The sequence below is a fragment of the Taurulus bubalis genome (assembly GCF_910589615.1).
Source record: "Taurulus bubalis genome assembly, chromosome: 5".
Classification (NCBI taxonomy): Eukaryota; Metazoa; Chordata; class Actinopteri; order Perciformes; family Cottidae; genus Taurulus; species Taurulus bubalis.
This window is the reverse complement of record NC_136593.1, coordinates 8,449,964-8,475,789: the sequence shown is the minus strand read 5'-3', so window position 1 is coordinate 8,475,789 and position 25,826 is coordinate 8,449,964. Positions and strand designations below refer to the sequence as shown.

General features: G+C 40.5%; 2 protein-coding genes across 2 annotated transcripts; one reads left to right on the top strand and one right to left on the bottom strand.

Annotated features, from left to right (window-relative positions):
* Nucleotides 1-1,140: 1,140 nt before the first annotated feature.
* Nucleotides 1,141-14,525, bottom strand: ppp4r1l (protein phosphatase 4, regulatory subunit 1-like; the record flags this gene model as incomplete). The annotated part of the gene is made up of 19 exons (XM_079218281.1): nt 1,141-1,583; nt 2,087-2,228; nt 2,581-2,715; nt 3,186-3,306; nt 3,613-3,713; nt 4,000-4,161; nt 6,715-6,900; nt 7,050-7,151; nt 7,570-7,904; nt 8,001-8,512; nt 9,082-9,206; nt 9,833-9,991; nt 10,205-10,270; nt 10,880-10,987; nt 11,644-11,790; nt 11,937-12,079; nt 12,293-12,399; nt 13,778-13,907; nt 14,444-14,525. 19 exons carry the CDS (start codon nt 14,523-14,525, stop codon nt 1,438-1,440), a joined length of 3,009 nt encoding a protein of 1,002 aa, XP_079074407.1. The 3' UTR covers nt 1,141-1,437.
* A 2,071-nt stretch (nt 14,526-16,596) lies between these two features.
* rab22a (RAB22A, member RAS oncogene family) lies at nt 16,597-24,997 on the top strand (the record flags this gene model as incomplete). Its single annotated transcript, XM_079218396.1, has 7 exons — nt 16,597-16,685; nt 17,950-18,029; nt 19,008-19,089; nt 22,725-22,796; nt 23,404-23,510; nt 23,970-24,079; nt 24,900-24,997. The coding sequence occupies exons 1-7, from the start codon at nt 16,650-16,652 to the stop codon at nt 24,995-24,997; spliced, it is 585 nt and encodes a 194-aa protein (XP_079074522.1). The 5' UTR covers nt 16,597-16,649.
* Nucleotides 24,998-25,826: the final 829 nt, after the last annotated feature.

Genomic DNA, 25,826 nt, shown 5'->3' with positions numbered 1-25,826 from the left:
ACTTAAATTCATTCCACCAAGACAGAAGAAATGATCAGGTGTCTTTCAGGCTCGTCACACAGCCATTCCTATATCCTACTGTACAACTGGTCAGTCAGATCCACTGAAAGCTACCATGGTCACATAATTCAACATCAGGAGGTCAACCTTAAGGAATCGGAACAGACTATACACAAGGGGGGGGGACAACACATGCATAATCCAACAGTGTGCTTGCTTTCTTCCTCTTTCTGAGATTTACGTCACCCTGTGTCACAAGCCCTTGTGAAGATGTTTTAGCCGACCGAAGATTCGCCCATTGAGGACATTCAGAGCCTGTTTGAACCGCTGATGTCCCTCAACACGAATGCCACACTGGCCAGTCGCTTCCAAACAGAGGTATTTTATTTGTCTCCTGCCGTGTTAGGAAACGTGTTGTGTCACATTTTTTGGTAAACAGACACAAGGAGGGGGGGGATAAACTGATTTTTACGTTGTTCTTTCAAAAACGTTGAGATATGGTTTTAATCAAGAGTTACGCTGAGTGGCAGAATCACTATTCCTTCTGTGCAGTAGTAGTGGTTTCAGTGGCCCATGAAGACCAGGTGGAGAAATGCAGAGAGTGAAGACTGTAGAAGGGAAACGGACGACAACCCAGAGGACATCTCAGAAGACAAAGGACATCTGAGACAACAGAGGCATTTTAGAGGAAATGAGGCAAGAGACACCAGCAGAGCTACTTGGTTTGGCTGGTTTTGTTGCGCAGACAGCTGGAGTTTTTTTTTTTTTCTTCTTCTTCTTCTTTTCACCAGGGATCCAGAAGCTGCTGCTTATCGTGTAAGGTAATAATGCTGTTTAGGTTCAGATGAGTCCCCCTGAGTTAGTGCACACGTCAGAGTCAGGCAGGCCTCGCCCGCTTGTTCGTTAAGAAATCCACAAAAAGAAGCATTAAGAAAGAAAAAAAAAAAGAAAAAAATCAATTCAGCAATTTTAAATCAAGCTTACAATTAGCTTTGGAGAAAGAGAGCCCGTCGTAGTTTTACAAGTCTGTGATTGGGGAAGGATTGAGTCGATGTTAGTCTGGAAGAGGGCGGGGACAAGTTCAGGCATGAATACGGCGGCTCCCACAAACGTGGTGCAGCAAACCTCTTGAGTCCTGCTCATTTTCTGAATACTCTGAGAAGTATGCATCTTATGTTGTGAATGCGATGTGCGCTAAGTAGTGCCCGACCAGAGTCTGGGTTGTGTCGTTTGAACATGCTCATACTTTAGTATTGTAATCTGATCCTCTGACATGATTCCCCAAGTGGTCGTTGGTGCAGGTCTGCTCAGCAGGCGAGTGGTTGGGGATCTGGTCAGGTGCTGGTGTTGCAGGTTACGCCGACTGTGCGTCAGTCCGACATGACAGGTAGGTAGACAGGCAGGTGGGGCTGCACTGGGTCTCGGGAGCGGAGGAGGCTAAATCAAGGGAGCCGTGTCCATCAAGCCTTTGTTGGGGTCCAGGCTGGAAAAGAAGCGGACGTCCCGGTCCTTGTCGGACTGCAGGGCCATCACCGTCTCCTCCAGCTCGTCAGAGAAGGCACAGCCGGGCTCCTTGAAGTAAGCTGGACACCAAACACAGGACTCTGTTAGTCCAAGGAAAAACATGCCAGCAAAAAGCCATGTGACGTGCGTAACAGAGAGAAGAGGCAGAGCATGCGGTTGTTTAAATCACATGAAAAGACAAAAAACACATCATTGACAGAGCAGACTAGCTAGCATTGTTAACCAAAGCCTGACATAATGTAGTCCTCTGTTCCTCAGCTTCATTGCGGTCCCAAAACTATCAGACACTGGGGGACATTTTCCTACATTTTAGATGATCATAGGCAATATACTATATGAGAGCCAACAAATACAGTTGTCATGTTTAAGTAACATTTGACAAAAAAAAGAGGACAAATTTAAGTAAATATTTGTAACCCAATAACTCCCATAACAAATAATAATAATTAAAAAAATAATTTTTAAGACACGCTAAGACATTGTTGATTCATTAATACTAACAAACATACAGAATACCTTCAGCCTTATCTTTAAATGACAACATAAATCATTTTCACAATACCTTTCTCCATGACACTCTGTCTTAGAGCCTTGGCCACCAGTACGCGGACATTGGCCACCGGGTCCGAGGAGAGGCTGAGCAGGCTGGGCAGAAGGTGCTGGCCAAACTGCTCCATGGGCATGCAGTCCTCCTCTACTATGGCCTGCAGACAATATGGAGAAAACACACAGAGTCACTTTGGTGAGAATGAACCTCCATTATAGTATGACCGTAAAACATAGCTGGAGAGAGACAACCTGATGACAGAGAAGAACAAACTTGATTACATAAATCATTCCTTTACTTTTGAACATTTTAGATTTAAAAACATTAAGAGTATGTTTTTCATGATATATTAAAAAAGGGAAATCCCTTTGACAAATGTTCCAAGAAGAATAAATGGGATTAACATTTAATTCCTGGAGCTCAGACAAGCATCTGACAGGTACACAGCTGTTTATGGGAGACGCTGATCCATCATCTGGGTAACGTAATGCGAGGTAAGGGTTGCACACCTGGCAGATGAAGGCAAAGGCCTGCCGCCCCACCCACTTGGGACAGTGGCAGAACCTGACGGTGAGCTCGTTGATGAAGTTCAGGCCCAGGTCATCGGCTCCACATGCATACAGCTTCTGCAGGATCTCCACAACCTGAGAACACAAGAGGAGATGACACGCTTAAAATTTGGGATTTAAAATGGCGATTAATCTGGAAAAGATTTTGAGTTTAAGGTGGTTAAGAATTAAGTTCAGAGGCAGACAATGAACAAACAAAAGATTAAAAGAATATGAGCAAACATATGAAATAAAAGCATGTGACGCTGTCTACAGTAGAAAATCTCACTGACATTTGCATTTTAACGCTTATTTGCTTTCTTTCTGAGAAAAGATCAATACTGTTCCGTTTAATATGAAGCCAGTTAGCTTAGCTTAGCAAAAAGTCTGAAAACAGTGAGCCTGACTTGTTTTTCAAGTATTATTGTCTCACTTAACGACAACACCTCCTGAAGATCGTTCATCAGTGTAACTCATTTCAAGTTTCCAACATCTTTCCTCTCACTGGATATTTTTTTCAACCACCCCAAAGAAAAAAAAAAAGCAAATCAATATTGTACACTTACCAGCTTGTACGAGATCCACCTGACCTCTGAGACTTTGTCAGAGCAGAGTGTGAGTGCTATCTGTCTGAGGTAGTCATACACGTCGTAGTGGCTGTACAACTCAATGATTAAGATCAATTGCCTGGATGGAGAACAGAGAGCGAGACTTCAGTCAGAAAAAACATGTACACTTTCCTGGAAATAGAAGTGCAATATACCAAAATGTATTTAACTGCCATTTTGAACATCATGTCACAGATGAAACTGAGGAAATTAGCTGATAAGGCGATACCGACAGTACATTTGCTGTAAAATTGAATCTACCCCGTATACAGTGTTAGGAGAACAAACTTCGGCCCACCATACTGTCTGTGAGCAAGACACTGATTAGAAGTCAGTCTGTTAAAACCTAAATGTAATGATGTCCTGCTTGGAAGAGGAGACGTACTCTGCCAGCTCATATCTGAATCTCCAGTTGCGACTGTTGTCCGTCACCATGAACTCCTGCAGCTGGTAGAGATACTCTCTCCTCTTGTCTGCGTGCAGCAGCTGCAACAAGAAGAAGACATGAAGCAGCTTAGTTGTCTGGTACCAAAAGTAAAGCAAGTGGATCCAACTGTGGTTTACTTCTTCAACTGTCAACCAAAACTGCGGAAAAACAGTTCACTCAAATTCAAACAGTGCTGTGAATTCTAGGGAGGATTTTTTTGTCCTCTCTTACATGAATATTGCTGACACGTAATGTCGCAAACTCAAGCTTACAAGCCTCCCACGCTGGAAAGGTGCTTGCATAATCAGCACTATATATAAAATAATAAATAATCTATAATCTCACCTTGAGGAAGTCGTAGAGGTGTTTGAGCACCCCAATGCGGACCTCATCCAGGTCTTTGAGGAAGCCGTTGAAGATGGGCACCAGATCGGCTGCCGTCAGCTGGTCTCCCAGGATAACCGCCAGCTCGTGGATGGAGAAAGCCAGTGTGCGCCGCACCTTCCACTGAGGATTGGGAAGTAGAGAGAAAAGAAACACAAAAACATTATAGCACAAGCCATTAAGTGTCTTGGTAAAAAAAAAAAAAAAAAAAAGAGGAAAATAACCACTTTATTGGTTTATTTTTACATGCTAATATTGTAGGAACGTTTTTAGACAAACAAATGTGTGACTGAGAAACTATCTGAACTCCTCCTTGGTCTGAGTCCAATGCTGCCATGCCGACAGTGACATTCAGTGCTGTGATGAAGCAATGAGCAACAGCATGACTGAGTGGTTGTCACGCTGTCTCTGCTGCTGTGAAGTGAAGCCCCGTTTCCCCTCGTACAGTTCCCGTTCTTTCATGCGTCATCAACCATGGCATCTGCACAACTAGTGCTTTGTTCCTCAAGTCAAGCATAGGACGTCAATAAACTAGGCCTGCATGGTTTGAGGAAAATCTGTATAATACTGAATTAAGTTTTTAAAGTCAGTATCAGTCATTCCTCCTGTGCTCTCTCCTCTGCTGATCATCTGTCTGGCTGCTTTGTCTCAGACAGTAAATGTGGTTCCAAGAATTTAAAGAGACACAACTAAGCAGTTAAGAATACATGCAGATAGCTTTTGTTTTAGCTGGTGTAACAGAGGGTTACTTTGCTCCTATACTCTATGAAGGTAATAAAATAAACAGATGATCCATAGTTTGTGCCAACTTTTTACTCCAACCATGTCAACAACAACAACAACGCATCACCGCTTCACTCCTGCCATTCCACCTTTCCCAATAACATCCTCAGTCACATGCACTTGAACATGGCTGACTACAGATAACATTAAGTCATGCAAAGCCTTCACTGAGAAGCAACTCAAAAAGAAAGCTCACACTTCATTGTAACAATTGGCCATTAGCCGAGCTAGCACGCTGTGCTTGTCTGCAACAGCAGCGGTTGACTGCAGAGCGAGCAAACTAGAATATCGCAGAGGGACGTTCGTGATATGACGGATGGACAATGAGAAATTCTTACAACAAAATCACCATCACTCACTTCATTATATTTAAAAATCCCTAAAACGCTGCTATACGCTCTCCCGGTATGTCAGCACTGTAGTGCTGAAGAAAACATTGACTCTGAAGAAAACATTGACTCAGCTGAAGAAAACATTGACTCAGTGAACACAGACTAGCCGTTGAAATAGGCAAACGCAAAGAAAACTTTGCTTTTCTCGCGGTAATAGACAAGCCGTTGATGCAGAGCCTTCACTTCCTCACTAAATGCACCCAGTATTCCTAAAAAAAGAGATTGATTTCTTCACAAAGCCAGCGTCATACGTCCAGAATCACTGCATCATACCAATCAGGAAAAATAGCTCACTTAGCTTTCATTTAATCTACTTTATCCAATCATTTGTGTCAATTAAACAGTACAATCATTGTACGGTTTAGAATGTGTATTTGTTATCTTGTGATTATCCATTTTGTTTTCTTGTGCGAAATGTAATTATTCAAAAAAATGTAATTTAGCTTTGGCAACCATGTAACCTCAACATTCATGCCAACAAAAGCTTATTTAAATTTAGAGTAATTCATAAGATTAGGGGTTTTCAAAGTCTGAGACTGTGGACCTCCCCCGACACAAAGCTTGGGAAAACTCACCCCACTTTACTCTACTTGCTTAGTTTTGCTCAATTCCTGAACGCTTATGGGATCACAAGGGTGTTATTTAAACTGAAAGACACACAATAATTGCGCCAAGATGGCCTAATATTGCTCTGTGACATAACTTCAGACTACACCAAATATATGAAAAGGCATTCATTAGTAAAAATTTCCCCAAACTACTCTCTCTAACCAAACCACAAACATTTAGGCTATTCTATGTGATGCTCTTTTGATAACTAATGTAATATGTTATCCTCCCCTGAAACTTCTTGGAGCCTGTCCTTAAAACATTTGCAATAGAGCGGTCACAAAGCAAAATAGATTTAATGAAACCTAAAACAATAAAACCCAAGAAGAACAAATCATCATCAATAGAAAATCCTACTAATCCTAATTTAAAGTTCCTTAGAGAGTTAAAGAATATTAACTGCTAAAAGGCATGGTTATCTATAAAGTAAAGCACTAACATCTGCTACCACAGCCAGTACACTATAAATAATATAATACAAAATACTTTAAATTTAACCTTCCATTAAAAAAAGGCATAGTTTGAATTTGTTTTCTTCCGTAGAGTCTGATTGCAGTCACATGGCTTAAATTGGGATTTTTCATCTGGGGGCCTTTGTGGTTTTGGTTGAGGCTCGTCCCCTGGGGAAATATTTACATTTAAAACTGAAATAATGAACCACAAAAACGGTTTAATTTCAAGATTAATTATGAATTGAGACTTAGTAGTTCTTAGTATAGAGTAGAAACTGAATACGTCACAACTTCTTCCCAAAACGGAGACCTCCTACAACCCCACTTCAAAAAAATGGTATTCCTTTAAGAGTGCTTATATGCGCTCATGTGGTTACGCCCTCATTTTAGAATCAAACCGCAAATTTAAACCCACATCATTTACCCATTTCTCTGCCTACCTGCACATCAGTAGCGAGGGTTTCATAGGTGTCCTTGAGGCAGTGCCAGTTCTGTCGGCCCAGTGTGAGCGCTACCCCCGGCAGGCTGAAGGCACAGTGTTTGGCTATTTCTGTGTCCACCGTCTGAGCCCGGGCCGGGTCCGTCATAGAGAGGTACTGATCCAACAGCTGCTGGGGGATAACATTCTGAAGACGGGGTGAGAGATTTAAGAGTTTGATGATTTAAAGACATTGGATGCACATGTCAAAGTTATTTGAGAATCCAAGTCTGTGCCCTCTCAACTATGAGGTTCTGATTCATATTTATGGGAGGTAGGACAGAAGTGCTGACTGACCTGGATCTTGGGCTTTTCCTCAAACATGGGGCTGTGAGCAGAGTCTTCCTTTCCCTCTTCCTCCTCCTCCTCTTCCTCCACACTCTCAATCAGTTCAGACTCCTGAGGAAAATATACACACACGCCCACATTAACGAACAAGTAAGCGCACCTCACATTAAAGTCTTACATTTCTCGTTACTCTTCAGAAAACTCAATCCCACAGATGAACCAGATAAAATGAGTTTTTACTTAAACAATCAAATGTTTCATTTTCAAACTTTTCACTAATATATACAGGGCCCGATCACACTCACACATACGATACATTTGTTGTGTCCTATGTGTTGCGGTGATCTCAAGCTGAGCTAAAAATCAAAACCTACACATGAATTTCTTGCAGAAATCTCATAAACCCTCTGCATCAACTATATATGCAGCATAAGCCCAGTATAAGTGTTGGTTACTGAGCACATCTGGTCAGCTGTACAACATACAACAGCTAACTTAACACGCTGTAAAGATCTGAATAGACTCGTACCAGAATAGGCGAGTCAGGCGGAGACTCTTCCTGGTCCTCCAGGGGCTCCGTCTGCGTCTCCTCGTCCCCTTGCTCCTGGACAGGGCTGGACTCCGAGGCTGGAGGAGGCTCCATCGTTTGCTCCTCTTCTGTGGGACTCTCTTCACTCTCAGACTGAACCTCCACAGATTTGCTCTCCACAGACGGGCTCTCAATGTCGTCCTCGGGATGCTCTTCTGGCTGCTCTTCTGGCTCGGGTTCAGTCAGGCCGTCATCCGCGGCGCCGTCTTCGTCGTCGTCTTCCTGGCTGTCGAGGTGTGCTGCTTTCAGAGCCGCTGACAACACCTGGACTTGAGCTGGAGGTAAATTAACACGCACAACTCAAGTCTACATGCCAATTCATTGACAAATATTTACAGCTAATCTTAGATATTCTGACTCTTTAAACCCACCTTGTACATCAGGGTCATCAATGTGTGGTTGCAAACAGTCTAAGACCTTCTGGATCTGGTCACTGGTAGTTTTGCCAGGGCTGGACTTGGAATCAGGGAAATCGGGTTCCTCTTCCTCCTCTTTCTTTTCCTTCTGCTCTATCCCCTCCTCTGAATCTTCACTATTTAACATTTCCAGTTCCCCACTTATGTCTGGTAAAGGAGATCTCCAATAGTTGAAGGAATTAAAGTTCTCGTCTGTCTGCTCCGTGTCTTTTGTGTTCTTAGCATTGTTTGTCGTCGTAGGGCTGGCGTTGCTGTTGGCGAACGTGCGGGTGAAGCCGCCGCGCATCTCTCTTGGAACCGAAGTGTAGTTGTCATCAAAGCTGTGCATTTCCTCGCCGTCGGCTGTCGACACGTGCTCTGGGGACGGTGTGGCGCGGCCATCCTGGTTGGGAGGGGTGTGAGCGATGGTTCTTCCTGCGTGGCAGACGCTAATCTCGGAGCAGTTCAGAGAGTTTAGGGAGCAGTCGCTGAAATTGGTGTAACAAAATGTATCAGAATACTCAGGTGGATCCGTATATCTAAAACAGAATAAAAGGAGAAAGGATATCCTATATTTCTTGTCATTAGCCTCTCTGTAAATGTTAAGAATAAGCTTCACAATCCAAAGCTGATAGTTACATTTTTCCAACTGCATCTGAGCTTGTCAACCTTAAAACGTCAACCTTAAAACCTGGTTTGAAGTTGGTCATACTCAAAGTGTAAATTAAAGCATGTATGAGGAAATTTCAAACTCTATAAACGTATAAAAAAAGATTTGTCTGTGTATTCCTGTCTCTGAAAATACACCTCTGAACAGAAATAAAAAAAAACTGGTCTGACGTGACCAGATCACAGCCAGTAACTATGAGTCATAGGACTAATGGTGCAAAACAGTAACTCTGTGCACAAAACAATCTCAGATTCATGTCGCACATTATTTTAGTACTGCCTGAGAATAAATTCACTAAAAGAAATAACAATACAATTTCTGCCAAAGTTCGAGCAATAAAGATCATTCATTGAAGATTTCGTGGTGATGAAGGTCAGGTGGTCTTACCTGTCCAATGTACACCTGGCGACCTCTAGTAGGGCGCCATCCTCTCTGAAGTGGAGGCCTGTGCTGGAGGGATTAGCGAAGGTGGAGATGAAACGCCCCAGAGACTGAAAAGCGGCCTGTCGCACCTAAAAGTGGAGCAGAGGGGAATCTGTCAGTATCACCATGACAGAGACTTTCCATAACTCAAAAGTCGATCAGTTATCGTCGCAACTCATTTATGAACAAGATTTTTTGCATGGGGAAGTATTTTAGAGGTTGGATATGGTCCAAAATAATAAATAGACAGAGACAGTGGAACAGCATGCAATTCTGTTTATAGTACGCTGAGCGTCTGCATACACAGACAAGATCCCACATGTCCATCGGTGCAAACGATCCGCGTGGTCATAAATGGACTCCACGTGGACCGTCGTAAACACGTGTCAATGCCAAAATGTACACGTGTCATTTTCAATATCATGCTGACACACACGGATTGAACTTTGAAAGTACGTGAAATTGCTCCGTTTCTCCGTTTGCCTATTTCTTAACATTTGCCTCCCACTTGTTTTAAAAACAAAGATTTTTTTTTTTCTCGGTATGACTTTAGATTTCAGAAAAAGACCGATTGTTAATTGTAACATTTGACTGTACATAACAACAACAACAAAATCGAGAAGAAGATGCACATTGTGGTGAGGAAAACAACTCTTTATCATATTATAAGTGTGCTTGTAATTGTATGCAATATAATTTCTCCTGTGTGTCTTACCCAGCGAGACTGGTCACTGATGAGGCTGATGAACAGGGGGGACAATTTTGCACGTCGCACCTCTGGAGAGGTAGAATTGGAGACCATCATGAAGCACTCTGCACAGGCTTTCCTGATGCCCCACAGACTGTCCGAGCACAGATCGAAGAACTTGGGCATCTAAACATAAAACCAAAGTCAGTTAAACCTGAAAGTAACAGTGAGTGAATGAACTGTGATGGAATTCATCAACAGCTAGGGTGCAAAGAAACTACTGATATTCTGAAAGGACAGCAATGTTAAAATTCCATGTTACATAATGAAGATTTTAAAAAGTGGAGTCTTGTTGAGTTTTCAAATCAAATAAAAAAGATAAGTATTGGCGCTTCTCACCAGTAGTTTTTCTGTGGCCTCCTGACCAACAATAGAACAAAACTCTCCGAAATTTGCAGCACAGACCTGTAAAACACAATACAAACAGTTTTGTCTTTGTCCTCTGTCCTGCGTAGTAGTAGCGCCAGGAACAGGCTGACACCGGTGTGGAGGACCGTGTTATAAAAGCAGTGTAACGGTTCTGCTTTCAGGAATAGCCCAGTACAGTGTCTGTGGTTTATATAGACAGACAGATCGATCACCGCCATGTGCAATTCTTTTGTGAGATGTCTTGAGTGGTTTGCATTTTCTTTTCATTCAGTATTTACATGACCTAGTGAGTTTCATTTCCATATCATTTTCATATTATTGAGTTTGCAACCCTGTGTATTAATGTAATTTTTTTTTTATAAAGTTTGGTTTGGCTCCAGAAAAAAGGAAAATTAATTCAACTACAACAGAAAGAAAGATTCTACAACATTCCTTACAGAAAACAGCGCAGTGTAGGCAGTGATGCGCAAAACAGAATTAAGGCTGACTGTGTTATTGAATTTATTGACACAATTAACTCATTTTAAAATAACTTTTCTCAGCTGTGTCTTATTGGTTCATAATCATTTGAAGCCATTTCAGACTGTTAAAAAATATATTGACCTATGAGGAGGTGATGAAAATGATTTGGAGGTCGTTCGTTACCTTGCGGACTTGAAAGAGTCTGGCATCACTGCACAGGTCACAGAAGCGCGGCAACAGTAGATGCTCCACCGTGTCTTTGCTCAACATGGTGACAACTTTACACATCATCTATAAGAGGAGAGAAAATGATTCAATTACATAACTATTTCGATCCGAAGATTTTAACCGAAAGCTTTACAGAAAGCTAAGAAATGGTCCACTAAGGGATACAATGAGGGTATTAAGCGTAGAGGGAAAGGGGAAGACTATGTGTGTGTGTGTGTGTGTGTGTGTGTGTGTGTGTGTGTGTGTGTGTGTGTGTGTGTGTGTATATGAGTTTGGAGAGCAAGTTTCAGTAGGCTGAACCTGGTTTGAGAAGTAGAATATAAATACGACAGAATATAAAAAGTAATATTCAACTTTGAGCAATAAATTTAAAATCAGGCACTATAAATTACATTTTTCAATTCATTCGTTCAACCCACGTCATTTTTGTAAACTTTAACAGTTCAATAACACATGACAAATTACAGTTAATCTCATCTCTCCATCCATCATGTGCCATCAAAATAGGGTTGTTTTTTTTTAGACTGGTGATCAGATAAAGGAATGGACTGATATAATGGACCGTAAGGCATTCAAATAAATCTACTGTGCCTCTCTACAGTTCCTCTAGTGCCATGTGGTTTTCAGCTAATATTAATTTCCCTGATAATAAACCACAGACCTTTTTCTTTTGATAAGGTCTCTTGCTAATTTTTTTTTGAAGAAATTAGGTTTCTTACTGAAACTGCCTCTATTTTGTAGTCATCATCACTGCTGGGTTCTGTGAGGTCTAGTAGAACTGGACACACTTTGGTCTCCATATCAGCTTTAGAGATGAGGCCCTGCTCCAACAGAACAAGCAGCGCTGCCTGGCTGGTCTTCCGAACCTGGAAAAGATGGGACATTAAAATCTATAAAACTCTTTCTGTGAATGAATTTCACCAGTGAACATATTTACAAAAAGCAGAGAAAAGTATGATTGTTGTTTCAACTGTAAGACATGAGCTAGAAAAGTGGTAGATTTGAAACCCACCTGGTTATTTGGATCAGTGAGATATCGGACTACAATGGGGACCAAGTATCTTGAGAAAGCTGCTGGGAAGTTGGGCCGACTTTCGTGCAAGAACATGGCAATGTTGGGGACCTGCTCCATCAGTTCGGCTCGCACTGTGGGCTCTGAGTACACACATTCAAATACAAGAGTTATGTGCAAACAGAAAAGGTGTGCATTAAATGAAACAAGCGTTATGAGCTTGCAACAAAGGGAAGATTAAATCCTGGAAGAGTTGCATTTAATAAAAACAGACAGAAAGACGACAACACGGTCAAAAAGCGTAGGTTTATACAGAGACATGACAACTAAATTGATGAAAAGGAAAATTCATCTACCTCCATCTTCTGACATTCTGGCAACTGTCTCCATGACACTGATAAAGTCATTTTCATTGTCACTGAATTCTCGAAGCACATCAAGCAGGCCGCGAGCCACGATCTGCCTAGAGAGCAACAGGAGCGTCACGTTAGTAGACTGCCTGCCAATACCTACAAGTGCTGAATGCACTCAGCGTGACACACCGCTCTGACAGAGCTGTCAAGTGCATTACACACAAACGCACACACGTATTGGGAAATGACAGGAGGGCGTGAACCCTGCAAAGCCGAGCATGAAAAGCATGAAGACGGGGAACCATGTTTGTGTGGGGTTAAGAGCGCTGTTAAATGTTTGCATAGGATTTCAAATACACCGGGCAGCCTTTTACCATGCTGAACGTACCACATTAAAAAAAATAAAAAATAATCTAAATGTGTCATCATTAATGACCTACAACAAACTGCTGCTACTATTGTAAACCTATTGTCATATTTCAAACAGACACCATCCAACCAGAGATCAACTTTAAGTATTTCACATTACTGCACTAGAGTTGAAGCTTGTATGTGATTAATAAATACACAGGAATGCACCATCCTTCAGAAGACTATGAAAAAACATGTCTGGAGATCACTTGAGTTTGGATGACGTGCTGATCTCACATTTACATTTTCTGATGTGAGGTTTCTGATACATTTTAGCCACGACTCAGTACAAATACTACTCTAAATATGAAGAAAATGACATGTTCAAAATTATCCCATTACTTATTAGAGACATAAAACCTTTCAGCAATGATTTAAAAATGTATACAGTGCAAATAATATGATTTAAAATGTACGCAATGCATACAATATAAAAACAGACCTAAAATTAGGTGCAAAAGTTATTGGTGAACAGTTTAGAACGTCTGATAAAGATCTTTTGAATATCTGGCCACAACTTTATCACTTTTTCTACAAGAAATAACAATGGCCAGATGTTTCCTTGATACCAAGTCCCACTAGGTTGCAGATGTTTCCTCGTTGCCGAGACTCACTCAAGGTAATGCTCGCAAAATAAATCCTAAATATTATGACCCGTCTACACAACTGCAGATATACATGAGCAACCGCCGCAAAATAAAAGTAAGCTTAGTGTAGATGGTAGAAAATGCATTTCAAATGTATTGATAATGTTGTGGAAAATTGTGGCTGGATGAAAACGTAAATCCGGCTAGTTTTAGTTTTTTGTAACGTGTAACTGTACATTTTCAACTTGTACAATCCAAGCTGTGTAGAAATGATTTTACTTTCAACCTCAGGTGCAGCAACCGTAGGTTTTTCATAATTTTATGTCTGAAAGCACTGATGTAATTTTTTGTCTAAACTGGGCTTTAGCAAGCAAAATGTTTTCTGTTCAACCATACGCATTTCACTACGAGTTTACATTGTACTATATAATTGTATATAGTAAATGCATCCTCACAACCCAAAAACTACAACACCAGAGGTTCCACTTACCTGTTGAAGACATTCTCGCTGAAGGCATACTTTTCTAGCCTCCCAAGAGGAGTTAGGTTGTCTTGTCCTGCATCGAGGAAGGCTGTGATGCGGATGCCGTCACACTCTGAACCATAGTCATCAAATCCAACTGTGATATGGAAAGAAATATTATTTTATCGGCAAACAAAGTGGAACCATCTCTGAAGCACAGAGCTGATAACCAATAAAAGACAAACAAGGGCTAACAGTTGCACCACACTAATCAAAGTGCCATGTTGAAAAACCTGAGTCTGGCTAAATCAGGAATGAAGATCCTTCAATCTGTGAATAAAGTAGAAAGCCTGAGGTCTTACTAATAATTCCATTTAACGGTCCAATTGTAAATACACACTGGCTTTGCAGTTGGATCCAGACGCTGTTTTATCACCCTCGCTAATGCAGACAACAGGGACTGTTGGCCTGTATGACAGCTAATAATAGCAAGGCGTAAAACCCTGAAATTCTATTGACAGCTTTATATTTCACATGAGTGAATGTGGTTGCCCAGAAAGATGACACTTGCCTACACCTCTCTGTAGAAGGGAGGGGAAACAAAGTTCCACACATATACAAGACATGAATACATTAATCCAGCTGCTGTTTAATGTGGTTTTGTTAGCAAATTCAAATCACTAAAGTACTCACAATCATCCAGATCGTCATGGCCATCTTCAAAGTATAAAGATAGACCTGCAAGGAGAAGGCAGTTAGAGGGAGAGTCAAACATGTCATGACAAACATGTCATCAACATACCATCACTTTATACACCGCACTCCCCCTACAAAATGAAAGGTCCTCTGGGTTGGCAGGTTTACAGGCTGACATTTACGAAGGTGCAAAGTCTCCCTCAATAAGATTGATGTACATTGAAGTGGTATTGCTGATAAATCACTTTGCAAAACTGAAACTATGACATTGTGAGTTTAGTGACGTGGAAGAGGAAGAAATCAAAACAAGTCAGTAAATATAAACGCTATGTGTTTTTTCTGGGCCGCGAAACTATCGTCTTGGTTGATTTTCTTTCAAACATGTCCGGTTCCTCTAGTCAATAAATCTGAAAAAATCTAAATGCGTCACGTGCACAAAATTGAAGTGATAAAGTGAATATGGTGTCACTGGTTATTTCAGTGTATCCACCTTCAAGACATGTCGGTTCAAAATGCTGCCAATATAAACTTAAGGAACCTCTGATTTCAGAGATACTTTTCTATTGTTTATGTATGCATCATCCCTATTCTTTCTGCAAATAGTATTGAGTACCTTTATCGCTTATCATGCTTCATCTTGAGTATAACAGTTGCTCATAATGTCTATATATTTGTATTTGCTCATCTATACTATGCATCTGTCCTTGCATTTCCATTTGTTGGATCACTTGGACAACTGTACTGCCTACAATAGTGACAACATACATGTATCTATTTTTTATTTTACAAATACTGCACAAAGCTACAAATCAGGTGAATTTGATGAACACGTCCTACTCATGTAAATACCTTATTTACAAAGTATTAACATAGCTATATGTTTGTGTGATAACGGCCGATACTACAAGAAGACTTTCAATACCATTGATTTAGGACACAATAGCCTCAGAGTATTGTGGTCAAAAGAAGGGAGTCCCAGAAGGACAAGCATGTGCTGGGACGGCTAATGCCAGTGTTTACAGCTGGGCATGCAGGGGAATGTGCTCCAAATATAAAAACAACTCCCATCTCGAAAAGACACATGAAACGTGGTGTTTTGCGTGCGAAGTAAATAACGGGACGGCTGGTTTAACAACACCCCACAAAACATGTTGGCAGAGAGCTACATCTCCTCTTTGTGGTGTTATAAAGGAGGATTTGATCAGCTTATGGCTGAAAATGACTTTAGCAACTCAGCTAACGTTAAGCTAGGTCGACTCGCTAGCCTTTGCTATGACAACGTTTCGGTAATAAAACACGGCTTAAAGCACATGGAGCCGTCCGACCACAGAGGAGAGTGGTGACTACGAGATAATCTACCTCTGCTGGGCAGGTATATGTCCCAATGTCGCATCAAAGGCACACATTTCGATACCCACGAATAGCTTTCGTTAGCTAGCTGGCTAGCAGTGCTAGGTCTGCTAACAAGGCTCATCCAGCCCTTTCGCTTGACTCGGCTCGCCTTTGCTCGCACTTTGCCTGCGAACAACGCGAATGCAGTTAAAATGGGAGCCGCCGTTTCAAATGCCTACATTATAAAGACCACAATGCAGCTTCATGAGTGCACACACAGCGTCAAAGTATGAGAGAAAACACTATTTTAAAAGTGCCATTACCTGCCATCTTGAGTCTCGGCTCTGCCGTCCCGTGTGGGCTGTCACCGCCGCACAGCTGTCACTCAAACGCGGCAGCAAACTACTTCCTGAAGCCACTTCCTGACGCTAGGATTCACCTGGGAGATTATATTTTTAACAACCCCAAACGTGTAACCGTTTCTCAGCTACGCGCACAAACTCAACATAACTGAGCGGAAATGTAAATAAAAAGAAGCCTGTGGGCTTTGTGTGTTTCTCCAAACAAAAAAGAGCCGATGCAGTCACGTGACCGCGGTCTGGAGTTCAAGATGGAGACAGCGATCCCGCGGCTTCGCTGTTAGCTCGTTTACAATAATCACAATATGGCTAATACGACGCACTGCTGGACGTTTTAAACGCCGATAGTGAGAGCTACAATTTAACCTGAGATGCGCGTTTCGTCAAGATGAAGTGAAGTGGTTTGTAAACATACAACACTTGAGGAATATTTCAGATTAAAAGGGAAGCAGAGGAGAAAAATTCCCCAATGGTCATCATCACAAACCAATTTTGAGTGCGAGGAGATCGATATGGCGCTGAGGGAGTTAAAAGTTTGTCTCCTGGGGGTAAGTTGGTGTCAATTTGTGTCTGTCACCTTCACTGTACATGTTACTGTACCTGTGGCATCAAATGATCCACCCATCAGGCTACACGCCATACTGATAGACAGGTGTGTTTAAAAGAGTTAAATGTGTTACATCAGTCTCACCAACAACATTTAAGCATGTCTAAACTGTATAAAACAGCATAAACCCATATTTTTAATACCAGCATCCATTAAACCATCCCTGAAATGAAATCACATCTCCCTCTCATAATTTACTAATAATAAGCTTAGAATAGAGTTGAAATTGTGGTTTAGTCGATCAGTAGAATATTAATCAGCAACAAATGTTTGAGCATATGCTGATTTATATAATTTGTTTGACAGACAAGACGAGGCATTTGAAGGTGTCACCTTGGGCCACTGGGTGTTTTTCACTATTATTGACGTTGTATAAGCTTTGGTTTCAGACTTAATCCTTATATAGCTTTTATTTAATATAATTACTGGTCTCTGCTATTTCAAAATAAGTCACAGTAACAATATGTAAGGGAAAACAGACAACAGGAGGCATCATTTACTTTACCAGCATCCTAGTGATACGATACTGAAGTAGCATCCGTCCTCACATCTCCTCTCCATCACTCGCTTGTACGATTTAAATAGAGCTGAAACAATTAGTTAATTTATTGTTTGTCGACAGAAAATCAATCGGTGAAAATATTCTATAAGTCTTTTTTCAAGTAAAAAAGTAAAATGCTTCTCTGGTTCCACCTTCTCTAATGCGATGATGTGGTTTTTAAGTTGATGCTTGGGACTATTATTATTTTTTTACTAAAATATTCATTGTTTTTCCAAATAATGACAAGTAGAGTAATGGGTGATGTACATATTCATTAGTTACAACCCTAAGGTTAACTAGGACATTTTATATATTTCCTAAATTACATTACTGTTTTTTGCTGCACGAGATAGTTACAAATCATTCCCAGGAACAACATTCATCCATGTCTATAACGCAGATGTCTATACCAACAGCAGGAGTAACAGTTCCTCTTCTTTCTCAACAAACAAGAATAAACAATGTAGGCGTAACTACGTCTGTCCTGTTTAACTATCTCAAAGTTACAGGCCCACGAGTGGAACAGGAAGGAAGAAGATGCCATGAAAACGCAATAATGTCTGGGCATGTGGCCAGAGAATGTGTATTTTGTAGTTGTGATTATACTTCTAGTAATTGTTTCCGACCATGTTTAGTAAGCATCCTCTTTATTTTGTCTCTGCAGGACACTGGCGTTGGAAAGTCAAGTATTGTTTGGAGATTTGTGGAAGACAGCTTTGACCCAAACATCAACCCAACAATTGGGTAAGTTCCTGCTGTCTCCCACAAAAGAAGTTATTCTGTGTTTAATTGCTTTGTGTGTCAGGTTGTTGCAGGACATAATCATGTAATCAGTTTATTCCTGTCTATTTAATAATCAATTCCAATAAGAGCTGAAAAGAATGGAACATTAATCAGTAGCAATTCTGATAATCAATTGATTGTTTAAATCACTTGCAAAATGCCAAAGGTTTTCACAGGCGTGTAGTTGTTTGGTTGCAAGCAATTTAAATGTCCATGGCATTTATTAATGTATTTGTTGACTAAAGTCTATAAATCAATCAAGCAATAGATTGATTCATTAGGAAACTAATTGGCATATTATTCAGAATGAAAACAATCGTGTGTTGCAGCCCTGACTCAAAATCCAATAATTAGGCATTTTATTTATTTAGCAAATAAAGACACAATATTTACTGGTTTCCATTTCACAAATACAAATAGTGCTTTGCTTTTCTCTATAAATTAAATACTTTGTTTGTTTTGCTGTAAGTCAAATCAAAGAAGCCACATTTAGGCTTTGTCAACTTGTGACACGCTTGACATTTGTAGACTATACAATCAGTCAGTACCAGAGCCCAACCAATACATATAGTCATTGCCAATATAATTTACCAATTTTAGCTTGTCCCAGATATATTTGTGTCAGTATTTATCAGCTGATAAAACACCAAGAAATGCTGATATTGTTATCGGCCTCAAATGTAATGCAAGTAAGTCCTATTAAATGTTTATTTGTGACGTTATCGTTCACTAAAGCCTGCAAATAATTTTAATTTAATTGATATTAAACCAACTGACGATCAAAATGAAAATGTTTTTGTTTTTTTCATCGTCTCAGACTCTTGAAAATGCTTTAGTTGCAGTTCTATTATTTGTATCATTTTTTTAATCGTGAAATCTAATTAGTGTTTTTGTAATGTGACATTGCACATCAATCATGAAGCAATTTCTTTTCACCAGGGCATCCTTCATGACCAAGACAGTGCAATACCAAAACGAGCTGCACAAGTTCCTGATCTGGGACACGGCAGGACAGGAGCGGGTCAGTAATATCCACTGAGGTTTTGGCCTCGACATTCTTTTAAAAATGGACTGGTGGATAATACACCAAGAGCAATATTTGCATGTGTTTTAAGCTTTTTCACAGCCAAACCACAACAGTTTTGATTTTGTAAATGATCAGTTTGACTTGGCGTATTCAAAAGTCTACTTATTCCTCCCTGGTGGTTCTGAAAGGAAGTGAGAAAGCTACCTACATGTGTGAATGTACCACTCCCTTAACTGGGAGAAAGTGAAGTTCTTCATTACCTCAGATAGGGGGCAACATTTACCTTCCTATAGGTAGAGTCCTGCCTGCTAACCAGTGCTCTTGGTTTAGGACCACGATTTTTAAATGAAACTTGCAATGTAATGAATTAGTATTGTTTAGATCATTGAGTGGCATATGTTTGAATTATTAGAAACATCAGAAACATCAGTGAGTCATTATTAGTCATTTCTGACACCTTTAATCTTCGTTCTGCCTCTCAGTGCTTCTTCCTCATTACATTCAGACCTTTAGATACACAAATAAAGGAGTGCCATTGGTTTCTTTTTGTTCTTTTTTGTTATCTTTCACACACGTCTGAAGCTTATTCGTCAACAGTTATCACGTCTGTGATCTTCACTCCTGTGTGTCCACAGCAGCAATAATTGAAATGCCTCATCAACGACACAAAGTTTAGTGCTAAAACCACTTACAGATTAAAAGTGACATAAGGAACAAAATATATCTTGGTGTTTGAGTACAATCTTAGCGAGTAAGTCTGTCTAAACATCACCAAGCCCCAGACAGTGATAGCGTGAGGAACTACTTTCTCTTCTGACTCGCACCCTGCATCCCACATTTCTCTGCATTAGCTCTCCTCGCCACTTCCCTTTTTTCTGTGCATGCCCTTCTCTTTTTTCTCATGCACAATCCTCTGTTGTTGTAATGTCTTATCCCTGCTGCTGTCCTCTCCAGAGAGAGGTGAGATAAGATTCCCCGTGTCTTTTATCCTACTTTCCCCCTGGGGGCCTCGGCTTCTTTGTGGCCTTGAGGGGACATCAATGCCGCCTCGTTTAAGATAAGATGAATGGATGAAACCCAAGCTCTCTGAGCCCACTGCCGTGTGCTGCCACTGTGTCTTATCCGAGAGTCACTCCAACTTTACATCCGAGGGTCCTCCTTCTCCCCTTTTTGTGTTTTCTTTTGTGAAATGTTTCTTTTCTTTCCTTTTCTTGGCAACAATCTATTTCTTCTGTGATTCTATTGTGTTCTGGACCACTTTCTCCACCTTTTTCATTCCCACAAATACACTTTTTTACTCCCATGTGGCCTCTCGGCTTCCTAACTGGTTCACATGCTTGTGTGAAAAAGTAGCAACATTCCTTTTGTAGGTTTTACGTGTGTGTGTGTGTGTGTGTGTGTGTGTGTGTGTGTGTGTTTTCATACAAAGCTGCTGTAGTATTTTGAAGCTTTTTGTGCCTTGTTTTCTAATTTTTGTGGAGCTTTGGCCTATCAAAGTCTGTTGAGTTGAAAAAGGGGATCACAAAGCGAGCCAACGCACATGGAACGAGAGACCAAGGCAAGAAAAAATAAAGCTCCGTGATTTCCAATCCATCCAACAATCCATATCTCGAAGACCAGATGAGCCCAGCTGTCAACAGCTCGTCAAGTACTCCCCCTCGCAAGGAATCTTGCATCCTATTAGTATAGGAAGGTTTCTTTCATTATGTATAAAACTTGTGGTTTTAGAAATTAATCAGCACTCGCAAGGCATCACAGGGGCTGTTTACTGGGCTGCTGTGTGGCCAGACGTCTGGCCTCGCTGTGATTGCTCTTTGGTTTGAGTCTGAGATAGACCACACAGGACTGGTGGTGGTGCAGCCCGACACTCGCCGATGAAACAGACAGCACTCTCCTCAGTGCCTCTGCCAAATATCCCAAGTTGGATTCCCGTTGGTGGACTTGGGGCCAGTAACAACTATAATTATGTGGAATGTGTGCTTTCCTGAGGTAACAGTGTCACTCCAAGATGGATAGTTTATTCCATCATATTGTAAAGGAAAATGAAATTGGCGGGAAGGCAGGGTCATTCCAAGTGAAGGTCGTTTTCAGACAAGGGTTGGTCTTTTAAATAAATATCCCTAGTTAATACATGACACATGGTTTTATTAGTCTGTTGAAACCCCAGTCCAGCAGAGTATTTTGAAAGAAGGCATACAAAAACAGAGTTGGTGAGGTAAAAAATTCCTTTTTCTGACCTTCATGTTTTGAAATATACTGAAGGTTTCCTTAACTGACAAAAGCTTCTGAAACCGTTACAATTTTAAAAATCCTGTGGATTTCTAGCATTGCACATTTTAAGAATTGAGATCAAGAGCTAATAGTTCATATATTTTTTTAAAGCATGCCTTCAGACATGAGCAGCGACTTGCTTCTATGATCTTTATAAAGTTGATGGTTATTGGATTATTGGTGTTCTTTGGAAAGAGGCAAAAAGACCACTGCCTGAATTGAAAATTGGACCCCAAAAAGATGGCCATGCTTTGTGAGGCTGTACTAATGATTAGCAAATTAGCACTTAACAGAAAGTACAGCTAAGGCGGATGGGAATACTTAGCAGATAGTTTGGCATAAGCCAAAGTATTGGAGGTGGAGGAAAGTCCGGGGATCATCAAAGTCAGTAAGTGTCATCCTTTAGTCACAATGAATACTTCTACCACATTTCTTGGCCGTCCATCCAGTAGTTGTTGAAATATTTTAGTGTGGACCTAACTGGTGGGCCGACCGACAGACTGAAATGCTGCTAGCATGGCTAAACATAACAGAGTTTTATGACAGCAGGCTAATTGTTGAAGCCAGGTTTCAATGAACACACACACACACACACACACACACACACACACACACACACACACACACACACACACACACACATACAGCCTCTCGGGCAGCTATGGATTTAAAAATGCACATGTTATTTTGGTTATGCAGGACTTTGTAATTTATTAGGATCAAATGTATAGCTTTCCATAAATATCAAACGGCTAACAGCCTTTGACACATTCTGCCCATCTTTCTCTTGATGGCTACCACATGTGTGAGGTCTTGGTGGAAAGACTTGCCATACTTCCATTTTAAGTAAAGCCACTTGGCTTATGGGCTCAGAACACTTGGCCTCTGGTTTAGTAAAATGGTACTCTTGAGTCTTTTTCGTGTGCATTTGTATACTCTGTTTTGAGTTTGTCACAGTCAGTGCTATGGAGTACGTCAGTGCTTATGAAACGCATGAAATCACCAGTGCCTATGTAACAGATTATCCATAGTCTATGAAAAGCCAAGGCACTGTTTCTTGATCTACGTGGTGTGAAATATGTAATTGTGTTATACTGCACTTGATAGTTTTAGTGTTCTTTTCATATACAATAATGACAAATTGGAGGGAAATCAAGGTAAACGGTCTTCAAAGATTAGTCAGAATATTTTTTTTTTCTTGATCTATAATCTGATCATCATGTTCAGTTTCAAAGCAATATGAGTATTATACAATGTAGTTTACACAGAGATGAAAGTCATTTAGAGGCTTTAGATACATCGGCCTCCTCCCTGTCCAACATCACTCATCATTGCTTGCTTTCTCTGTCTTCTCATAGTTTCGGGCTCTTGCACCAATGTACTACAGAGGGTCAGCGGCAGCCATCATTGTTTATGACATCACGAAAGAGGTATTATTTACATTTCCCCTTAACCTCTTATCCACAAAGTACGTACTGGAAAGTTTCATTGTTTTGTTTGTCATTTTTTATTAATTATGTATGCAGCCTAGCTCTGTCTAAAGGTAATGCAATCTGCCTACTCACAACTCTGAAGCTTAAAACTTATTAACACCTTTTATATCTTGTTGGTTTAATCCGTATATTAAAAAAAACAAGCGTAAAAACAACAATTCACCCCTTTTAAGAAGGTTATGTCGGATTATTTCTTGGCTTGGAGCAGCTGGCCGGCAACCAGCAGAGACTACAGGAAGTCTCTGTTGACCCCTGTGAAATGGAAAATTTACATTTTTAAACAACAAAGATATCGTCGTTTGTGCGCTTTAGACGTGTAAATGATTGTGTTACTATTGGTCAGAGCTTCCAGTCTTTATGCTAAACCAAAATAACTGTCCGCTGGCTCCAGTTTGCCTTAAAGACAAGAGCGATATCTGTCTTTTAATCTAACAAAAGCAAATAATCATATTTCCCAAAATGTCGTTCTAATCCTATAAACCTTCCTGGGAGGCACTATGTGCTTGTCTTGAGCTGTTCAGTTTTACATGTTTTTTGTCACCAGGAATCCTTCCAAACACTGAAGAACTGGGTGAAGGAGCTGCGCCAACATGGTCCTCCTAATATAGTGGTCGCCATCGCTGGCAACAAATGTGACCTGTCAGACGCCAGGTGAAGCTGAATTAGAGATAATTCTGCATTTGTCAGTATGATGATGCCTCCTCATTGAAAGTGATGATGGGATTTCAGATTACTGGCTCAGAAGGAAAAAAATTCTTGTCAGGAAATGTTATTACCTGTTTTAGTATCGGAATAAGATTTAATGTTTGGCTTTGAAATATCATTGGAATTTGCCGTGTCTAGAGCTGAAGTGGATTTTGCTCGGCAAGGGGGAATATGGGCTCTCGTACTGAAGTATTTGAAGATATTACTGTTGTTTTTCTGTATCTTCTACAAAATCTCCCTGACTCAGCCACATATGCTTTTGATAATATTATCCATGAAATTGGGAAATCTTCCACATAATAGCTGTGGACATACATTTTGATGGTTATCAAGTAATGCATGAAATTGTAGAATCTGTTCGCATATTGCCACATAATAATTTTGAAATGCCTCGTGTATTTACAGGGAAGTGCCAGAGAAGGATGCCAAGGACTATGCAGACTCTATCCATGCCATCTTTGTAGAAACCAGTGCCAAAAATGCCATTAACATCAACGAGGTGTTTATAGAGATAAGTGAGTATGTTTCTCCGGCGCCATTGTACAGGTTATTATTGAGCTGTGAAAAGTTAAGCATTGTACAGAATTAAGAGTATTACCTTATCTACCTTTTGTGTTTAAAGCAGATAGACTATGTATAACCAGTTAAAGGTATAGTTTCTAAATATTTCAAGCGTAATCATTCTTTTCTGTGACTTCTGACAGCAATGAGCTAGTTTGGAATAAGCAACAGATAATACCGAAGCAGAAAGCAGATCCACTTAATCATGTCGACATCTCGACATTTAACTTTGAATCGCACATTTGCAGAGACGAGGGTGAGTGGGATCCGTTGATTCAGTTCTGAGAAGCAAATGATAATCACAAAAGAGACTTGCTCACTAGTTGTGCACCAATTCCATACAACATATTCATTCTAGGTTGAGAATGTGGTATGTTCAGACAGGAAAAGCAGAGAAATTAAGGATATACATATATATTGTATAAATTCCCCTATCCCAGGACTATCTAATTAGCCATCTCTCCGTCCAGCGGGTCCGGATCTCCGAGATGTTTGGAAAACGTTATATTTCTATTCCTCTGTCTGTGGACAGATTATGCCACCGTGATGCAGTCACAAAACTTTACAGGTGTGTAGTTGAGATCAAAAGGAGGGTTGAGTTCAAAGATATCTATATTCAAAACTTGCTTGGAATCAGTAAGCTGTAGGAAACTGGAGCACAGCTTCAGTATTGCTGTCCGTTAATTGGCATGGAATGCTACACTGAAAACAGTCTGTATTTAAAATATATATGAAAAATCAAAGTTTTACATAAACGTGTGTGTCTCCTCAAAGGTAAGCGCATCCCTGTTGCCGACGCAGCAGGAGGACCTTCAGGGAAAGCTTTCAAACTGGGACGGCAGGCCTCAGAGTCTCGCAGAACGTGCTGCTGATGATCCCAGCGACTGTCCCCACATGACCTGTGACCTGACCTTTGCTTAACCTCCCTGGCCTGCTTCAGCTTTCAGCCGCCACACTCCCTCAATACCCTGCCGACACTGATCATCGGATGCAGAAGTGCCACTTTGATGACAATAGCAAATGCATTTTAGCGGCACTCGACAACAAAAAATCATCATATGTCGTCTGACAGTTGCTGGCTGGAGAAAAACTTCCCGTTTTCTGAGCATTGCCTGCATTAAATCTTTGATGACGTGTAAGTGAAAAGACTCCATACATATACATTTACTGGCTTCTATCATGGACATCAACCTCTGTTTGATGTATTCTAGCCCAAGGCTTATGAGAGGAACCTTACAGCTCCAGATTTATGAATTCTAACATCATTTGTACTTGTACATTTGTAAAAAATCGACTTCTCTTTCAACCAAGACATGGACTAAAAACAGTCAAATTTCACCAAATTATTTTGACAGCACTGAAGTTATCGCTTTTCACTATATGGGAGAGCTCTTCCCAAAGTATTTTGTGAAGGATCTATCGATACAGTCACCTTGCATAATCACTAATTTATTATTGATGAAAAAGGTTAAGCTATTCATCAGTGTTTGTACCAATCATTAGTCTCAATTTCTTTTTCTTTTGGAAGGATCTTTGGAGAGATGTTTGAGATTCAGTCAAGCAAGTGTGCATGCTTAATATCAGTTTTATTGTGTGATGGATGTTTTCATCAAGATGTATTTCAAGACAAAATATCAAGTGGGTGTTTGGAAGTTAATTACAATCCCACAGTAAAAAAAAATGCATAAATGAAAGGTGTGT